Source organism: Panthera leo, chromosome D1, assembly GCF_018350215.1.
Source record: "Panthera leo isolate Ple1 chromosome D1, P.leo_Ple1_pat1.1, whole genome shotgun sequence".
Lineage (NCBI taxonomy): Eukaryota > Metazoa > Chordata > Mammalia > Carnivora > Felidae > Panthera > Panthera leo.
The window spans coordinates 101,308,557-101,317,780 of NC_056688.1; the positions used below are offsets into that span (position 1 = coordinate 101,308,557).

Genomic DNA, 9,224 nt, shown 5'->3' on the forward strand with positions numbered 1-9,224 from the left:
GGTACCTTTTCTTAAGTTTATTGCATACTGCGTGGTTCCTATGAATTAGATTATCAACATTAAACATTTCTTTTCCTTCCTTCAGAGGGAAAATCAAGGATAAATGAGTGCAAGATACGTATCTAGACATTGACTTCTATGTACCAATCATACTCTGAAGTGTTCTAAATACACTGTGAAGAAATAATACATATACATTCCATTCTTGAGGTAAAGACAAGAGTTATAAGCATCATAATTAGGTAATATGTTAGTACAATAGAGTGGTTATGGGCCTATAATTCTAACGCCAAGCAAGGAGTGTGGGAATGCTGTGTGGGAATGAAGAAGAATACCTGGAACAGGAAGAGTTAAAATAACTCCTGTGTCATTCTCAACTATCAGAATAAACTTTCCCGTGTCTATGTATTGTGTATATAGGTGAGTTTCTCTGTAAGTATGTTCTTTCTATGTAGCCTACACAGGTTTCTATGGGGTGTCTAAAACACAGCTGATTATAGTTTTAGGCAGGTTCAGTGTATTGCCTTAACTTGAAGTCATCAGTCATCTGAATGTGCTCCAATCTCTCCATTCCGTGAGGGGGGGGTCTATGTCCTGGTCTTTCCTCATGAGTGCCATTACTTTCACTTAGGAGCCTCAAAAAGTCTCTTGACTACACACACTTGGCATTTCAACCATCCAGAAGATCAGCACAGCACCTAATTGTAATTATCATTTGCAATCACACAAGTATAAGGAAATATACCTAGAACAAAACCCAGGAAATATGTGCAGGATCTGAATGCTGAAAAAAAAATGCTGATTAAGGAAATCAAATAATATCTGAATAAATTTCAGGACACACTGAGTTCATAGATTAGAAAACTCAACCTACTAAATGTATCAATCCTTCCCAAACAGATCTATAGGTAACACAATCCAAACAAAATCCCACCAAGGTATTTTATAGATACAGTTGTCTTTATACTAAAATGTGTATAAAAGATGAAGGACTTAACCTAGCTAAAATACATGTAAACATGTAGAATAACATAGAAGAAAACATTCCATTTCATGTTAAGTTTTGTCATATAACTATACCAATCAAAACTGTGTAGCTTTGGGGGAAGAAAAGACATGTAAAGAAAAGGAACAGAATATAGAACTCAAAAATAGACTTACAAAAAGTGCAACTAATTTTTCATGAAGGTACAAAATGTAATTCAGTAGAAAAAGGATAACATTTTAAAAATATTCATTTTGGAAGATGGTGGAGTAGTAGGAAGACCTTAGGCTTTTTTTTGTCCCTTAAACACAACTAGATGACTATCAAATCTTTCTGAATATCCAAGAGATTGACCTGAGGACTGACAGTACGAATTGCACAGCTAGAGGAAAAAGGAGGCCATATCATGGGAGGTATGCGGTGCTGAGGCATGGTTTGGGGAAGAAACAGATCATAGGTGCTGCAGAAGGGAGGGATCCCTGGTCCCAGCGAGGTGAGCGAGAGCTGAGAACACTATGTATGCACACAAAGGGAATATTTTCCCAAAGTCATAGGCTGGGAAAAATGAGAGAGGCTGATTTCCATGAGTTTTTGTAACCAGAAGGGTTCAAAGACTGGAGATGTAGAGGTCCAATGGGGAAAAACTGAGATTTCCCTCTAAGGTCAGGAAAAAGACAGGGATGTCCACTCTCACCACTAATATTTAACATAGTACTGAGAGTCTTAGCCTCAGCTATCAGACATCAAAAAAGAAATAAAAGACGTCCAAATCAGTGAGGATGAAGTCAAACTTGTAAAGAAAAGGGAAGAAGCAGTATAATAAATTATATAAAAGATGCTTATAATGCTATGTATGTACAATTAAGAAGAAGGTATAATTTATGCATCTGACATGAGAGGGAAAATCCAAGATATATCTTACATTTATTAATAAAATAATATGTTGGGATAATATATCTGAAATATTTGGGAAAAGCAATGAGTCTATTCTATATAGACATGTATGTATACACATATATGTATGTATACACACACACACACACACACACACAAGGGGAGAAAAGGGGCAGAGGGAGAGAGAGAATCCCAAGCAGGCTCTGCACTGTTAGCGCATGTCGTGAACGGTGAGATCATGACCTGAGCTGAGATCGAGTCAGAGGCTTAACCTCCTGAGCCACCTAGGCTTTCCATATATATAACTTTTAAGGGAACAAACTCAGGGCTGTTCATTGAGGCTGGATACTGTAATGATGTTGTTAGTGATAGCTGAGGGTTAGACACACATATATCAATAAAAAAATAAGTGAAAAATGTTTAATTTGTATCATGGATTATAATACAGGAAGAAGAAAAAAGTGTGATATCATCTATGCATAGCAAGTAATTAAAGTGACAAATGCAACAATGACATTTATAGAAATATAACACATACACATAGTGGTGCATATGTAAAATGTTATATTTTTTCAAGGATAACTTGATAAATTAGGCATATATCAAGTACAAAAGAGCATGTTTCAAGGTGGGAAAGAAACATTGAAATGATTTGGACACAAGGAATAAATAAAATACGGCACTGTGAAATTAACGAGAAAAACAAAATCAAAACAGAAGTGGTTACTGGTCAGTGACAGCAACTGACTATGCAATGAGAAGGATAGATACATAGCAAATTTCTGCCTTGAAAAGAAGGATAACTGAAAACAAAAATGAAAATCAAGGAAATAGCATGTCACAGTTGCTTAATGCAGGATACTTATCCATGTACAATTTTAAAATAATGTAATACAACAGAAGTTATCAATTATCACCATGTCACCAATCTGAGGAGACCTCTGTGGAAATGGGAACTCCTGGTGAGCCTGCCTTAAATATATGACATTTTAATCAAGAGTCCTATGCAGTGAAATGAAAAGTTAAGTATTAGTGAAAAATAAGAGTGAAGTAATAAATAAATAAGTAAATAGGTGATAGATGGATAAATAAATAGATGATATATTTTAGGTAGATGATAGATAGAAGATAGATGATAGATAGATAGATAGATAGATAGATGATAGTTACATAGACAAATAATGGATAGATAGATAATGGATGCATAGATAGATTAGATAGATGATAAATAGATAGATAGATAGATAGATAGATAGATAGATAAATGATAATTTTACTCAGTGGTGAGTATGAATTGTCCCTGCCTATTAATGGACAAGCTCCAGGAAGTTTTTAATGCCTTCATATGCTTTAGCCATCATAAACAAACTGCTCATCATCTCCTGAGGGAGAGTCTCGAAAGGTGAAGAGAACCCATAAATTGTTCTCAATATGCTATGGTAAGAAATACACATGAGAGTCAAGACAGAGGCTTCTCTACAGGTAAAAATGACAGAAAACTGTGTGCCATCTCATACTGCCAAATATCCACAATGTTTCAGTGACGTTTGGTAAGTTCCGTTTTAACTCCTTGGCAAAGCCCTAGCAAAATGTAACCGTGTCTGATTTTGTTTGCTTTGCTTTCCAGTAACCATAGTGCCTGAGCAGAAGTAGGAATTACCTCCTTTTTCCTTCCTATTACTTTTTTGAATGATTTCACATGGTGGAGAGGCTAATGCTTCTGTGACTCTTTGAAACTTCGTACTATTATACAATACTTATGTTTAATATGAATAATTTAGCTCAAATGGAGGCCAAAACTGACAGTGAACTATGCATAGCTGAAGAGACATGAAATTTCTTAAACTGGCAGAATTAAGAAAGTCAGGATTGTCTCTCCTTTTGATCTTTCCAAGTACTTATTTAGTGATTCTAGATACCAAATGTGATTCTCTCAAAAATGATTTCAGGAAGAGTATTTAAATAAATGTATAAATAGAATTATCACCTGATATCTTGAAAGCAAAAAGGGGTGTCACCGCACCTGAGGCATGCAAAGCCTTATTTGGACATTAGGAGACCTTTAAGTAACAAGTTTTATGGTAACGGAATGATGTTCAGAATGTTCTTTATTTTCCAGTAGGATCTGACAAAAAATGGGTATAATTATCTCAAATAATATAACGGTAAAAAATAAATATCAGGCACCCGGATGGTTCAGTTGGTTGGGCATCTAATGCTTGATTTCAGCTCAGGTCAAGATCCTGGGATCATGGGATCCAGCCCCATATCATGCTCCCTGCGGAGCCTGTTTAGGATTCTGTCTGTCTCTCTCCTCTCTCCCCAGCTCACGCTCTCTCTCCTTCTATCTAAAATAAAAATGATAAATAAATAAATAATAAATATTTAGCAGAGATCATAAAGTATGAAAGAGCAATTTGATTCTTTTTTGAAAATGTTTATTTTGAGAGAGAGTGTGTATGTGAATGATAGATGGAGAGAGAGAGAGAGAGAGAGGAGAGAGAATCCCAAGCAGGCTCCCTGCTCATCACAGAACCCAACTCAGAGCTTGATCCTCCACCTGTAGGTCATGACCTGAGGTGATATCGAGAGTGGGGTACTTAACTGAGCCACACTGCTACTCTTATTTGATTCTTTTTACAGAATTCTAAAGCTGGTGAGAGGAAATGCTTTTAACTTCCGCCACCTCATAGAAAAATTGGTACTTAAAAAGTGCTAATTTTTTTTTTTTAGGCTTCCATGATTGTAAAGGAAACAAAAGAAAGCAGAAAAAACTAACAAGCAAAGCCCAAGATGTATACTGCATTTGGACTGCATTTACTGAATGTATCTCTAATATGGTCATCTACTGATACCCATTATCATATTCCCGTCAGAAAAAAGGTGTGTGAATCGGTGTAGCGGAGAGAGTCACGAGGTCACAAAGGTATAAGGAAGACTCAGGTAAGTTAAGGGGAAATTACATATAATTACCTTTGTATTTTATGTTGTGAAATTGAATGTTTTTGTCTGCTTCTAGGTCACTCAGGGACTTCAGCCTTGCAATTTTATTGCAAACAATATAGTTTCCTTTTTTTTCCCTTCAAACAGGAGCACTGATGCCCACAATTTTTTTAGCCAAAACTGATTCTCTTACCTTAACGTGCCATCTGCTTCCCACTCTGGCATAACTTCTTATCTGTGGGTGTTTAGGATATTTAGATATATTTTATGTGATTATATACCGGTGTATCTGCATTGTGTGCTCTATGATAGTTCGAAGCGTTTTCTGTGGACTTAATGTAGAGAAGGATTTCAAATCACATCCAGGGATCCACGTATATCTCACCTTTAGTGTATTGTATTTTGTTTCTACGGTATTGTGTATCAGTGACTTTAAACATTTTTTCTTTAAAGCATTCTACCCTTTAATTCAAAGGGATTTTTCATAAAACTTCTTTATGCAAATCTTCTGCCATGAATTTTTTTTCTCCTCCCAATTCCACCATGTTCCCTAACTTTCTTGCTTGGTAAAGTATATATGATTTATTACATACAAGTTAGTATATCTATATTTTAATGGGAATGCCATAAAGAAAATAGTTGTTTGGTTTTTAGACAGAGAGTGAGAGAGAGACAGCATGAGCTGGGGGTTGGAGGGGGAGAAAGAGGGAGAGAGAAAGACTCCAAACAGGCTCCACACCTAGTGGGGAGCTGGACATGGGGCTTCATTCCAAGACCCTGGGATCGTGACCTGAACTGAGATCAAGAGTTGAACACTCAACCGACTGAGCTATCCCGGTGCCCCAGAGGAAGAATAATATTTTAAGCAAATTCATACCCAAATAACTTATATTAAGACACTACTAAAATTGATACAGAAATTAAAAGATAAGTAACCCAAGGAGTCACAACACGATTATTCAAATGTTGTCATGGAAGATAGGTGCGGTATGTCTTGCTTAAACAGTTCCTCACCTCTTCCTACGATAGCCTTGACAAAGAACTTTAGTCCCAGGCCAGAGAATGCACAGGTATATAAGTCAGGAAAGTAGAAACATTTCAGGTAAGTTGCTATCACTCTTAAAAACACCAGCTGGGGTACCTGGGTAGCTCAATCGATTAAGTGTCCAACTCTCAGCTTGGCTCATGTCATGATATCCTGGTTTTGAGAGTTCAAGCCCCATCTGGGGCTCTGTGCTGTGACTGCAGAGCTTCCTTGGGATTCTCTGTCTCCCTCTCTTTCTGCCCCTTCCCTGACATGCTGTGTCTCTCAAAATAAATAAAAATAAACTTAAAAAATTTTTTAAAAACACAAGCAAACAAACAGAAACCCACAGTGTACTTGATATTTGAGAATTATTTCCAACTATTTCCATTGTCTACACAAAAGCTCTTCAAGGAAATGTCAATTTTATATATGAGAGTTTTATTGTCATATAGACTTTTATTCTCATATATCTCCTGGCATGTTTCAACACATAAAAAATAATTCCCACTGTGATCTGTCATACTTTTCTTATTCATACGCTTGTCAAATATCTGTCAAGTGTGTTAACGTTCCAGCCAGTTTCATAATAATACCTTTCATAAAACCATGTTTTGAGTAGTGGGTTTTATGCATTTGGGAAACTTGTGGTTTAAAAATTTTATTATATAATTGACATATGTATTAGGCCATATCATTGATGTATTTTATAAATGTCATCTTGTGATTGTATTCTATAAATCATAGAAATAATGATACTTTAAAGAATAGTAAAATAATCACCCATATCTTTGATCCCTAAATTTTTAACTTGATTTTTATTTTTGCCTTAGTATTCATATCTATGTACTTCTATCTATCTATCTATCTATCTATCTATCCATCTATCTATTATCTATCATCTATCATCTACCTATTTATCATTTCTCTCTCTCGTTCTCTCTCTCATCTATCTATTTAATTATATCATCAGAGTTTCTTAATTTTGTTACTGTTGTTATTCCTGGCTGAATATTTTTATGGCCTAGGTATTGGATATATTAAGATATTTAGCAGCTTAACTTGTGTCTAGCCATTAGAAGCTGGTAGAATCCTAATTCCCAGATGTGACAACCAAAATGTCTCTAGACAATAGAAAGTATTCATTGTGGAATAAAATGTGAATGGAATGAGAACCATTTATCTATTTCCCTTTCTTTCTCTAAGTATGCATAGTAGTCTTTGTGACAGATGAGTTTATTTTCAAATATCCTGAATTGGATAGTTTGGATGTATCTTATTTATACTAATTTGGCGTACTAAAACCTCTCCAAGGAGATAATACATGAAATCTATTGACTCTTATGATGTATCTATCCAGAATAGATTTTCTACTAAACCTGCATGGAAAAACATAATCTAACAGAGCTGAATGAATTCATTCTCATGGGAATCACAGACCGTCCTGAGCTGCAGGCTCCATTATTTGGGCTCTTCCTCATCATCTATATGATCTCAGTGGTGGGCAACCTGGGCATGATCATCCTCACCAAGGTGGACTCCAGGCTACAAACACCCATGTACTTCTTCCTCAAACACCTGGCTCTCACTGATCTGGGTTATTCAACAACTGTAGGACCCAAAATGCTAGTCAATTTTGTTGTGGATCAAAATACAATCTCCTATTATTTTTGTGCTATACAGCTTTCTTTCTTTCTTGTGTTCATCATTAGTGAACTTTTCATTCTGTCAGCGATGTCTTATGATCGCTATGTGGCCATCTGTAATCCTCTGCTCTACCCAGTCGTCATGTCACAAAGTGTGTGTCAGGTGCTGGTGGCAATCCCCTATCTCTACAGCACATTTGTGTCTCTTCTAGTCACCATGAAGATTTTTAGTTCATCCTTCTGTGGCTACAATGTCATTAGTCATTTCTACTGTGACAGTCTCCCCTTGATATCTTTGCTTTGCTCAAATACGCATGAAATTGAACTGATTATTCTCATCTTAGCAGGCTTTAATTTGATTTTTTCCCTTTTGATAGTTATTGTGTCTTACCTCCTGATCCTTACAGCCATCGTCAGGATGAACTCAGCTGAGGGTAGGCACAAGGCCTTCTCCACCTGTGGGTCTCACCTGACAGTGGCCACCGTGTTCTATGGGACTCTGATATTTATGTATGTGCAACCTGAGTCCAGTCATTCCTTTGACACCGATAAAGTGGCATCCATATTTTACACCCTTGTTATCCCCATGTTAAATCCCTTGATCTATAGCTTGAGGAACAAAGATGTAAAATATGCAATACATACAATGTGGAAAAAGCTATGTAATCTTTTTTCTTAAAGTTTAGATACAATATTATCCCCGTAAGTTAGGTTATGGGCTTCAAACTTTGTTCTGTATGTCACTAGAAGGAATAATAGGAAGCACAAATGTGTTCAACATACATTTGGAAGTTGTGTTCTAAGTGCCAATCACACTTCTATGTGTTGTAAATACGTTAGCATACAAATAGAAAAAATAGTTGCCTTCCTTGAGAGAGAGATGCATTATAAATATAATAATTAGGTACAATTTATAGTATAGTGGAATTTGTCAAGACTCCATATACCATAGGACATGGTATTCCATGCAGGTAAGATAGTGGGTATGCCATGCAGGAGTGAGGAAGAAGAGAAGGCACAAAAAGAGAGTTCAAATGATTCTTGTGTTGTTCTCAACCATTACAATAAATCTCCCAGTGTGTGTGTTTGTGTTTGTGCTTGTGTGTTTGTGTAAGCATATTCTTCTCCTTTAGCCTTTATACTCTTCTTATGGCATGTGTTGAAATCAAACTTCAAGGCTTCAAGGAGGCTCAAAGTAGCACTATGATTGGAAGTCATCGGTCATGTGAATTTGCTCAAACGCCCCAGTACCACGTGGGGGATTTCGAGGTCCTGCTCTTTTCATCAGTTGCAGTCGTTTCTATAGATAAGCCCTAGAAAGTCTATTGACTCAACATACTTAGATATGTAGTAACTCACAACATCAGTGCCGCATTTCATCTGTCTTAATCAGTCCATTTCTCTATACCAGTAGATATACAAATTAAGATCAATTTTCTTCATTATAGTTAAAAATACTCCATTATATACTTTAAAGATGCTAAGAGAGTAAATCTTAAATATTATCCATGCAAAAAACAAATGGTACTCATGTGACATGTTGGAGACTTGAGCCAATGTTAAATTTTAGTCATATTTCAGTACATAAGTGTATCAAATCAACACATTGTACATCTTAAACTTACACAATGTTATATGTCCTTTATACCTCAATAAAGCTGGAGAAAAGAAAGATAAATTTCTTGAGGTCTCCCATAGAAGCTTCCAATTTTTTATTTTATGGTTTATTGGA

The 9,224-nt window shown here is 36.0% G+C and overlaps 1 protein-coding gene across 1 annotated transcript; it reads left to right on the forward strand.

Moving 5' to 3' along the window:
* The first annotated feature begins 7,229 nt into the window (after nucleotides 1–7,229).
* Nucleotides 7,230–8,171, forward strand: LOC122199990 (olfactory receptor 8K3-like). The gene has a single exon (XM_042905398.1). It carries the CDS (start codon nucleotides 7,230–7,232, stop codon nucleotides 8,169–8,171), a length of 942 nt encoding a protein of 313 aa, XP_042761332.1.
* Nucleotides 8,172–9,224: the final 1,053 nt, after the last annotated feature.

What these genes read in the sequence shown, in the direction of transcription:
- LOC122199990 (XM_042905398.1), top strand. Translation starts at nt 7,230, where the DNA reads ATGGAAAAACATAATCTAACAGAGCTGAATGAATTCATTCTCATGGGA.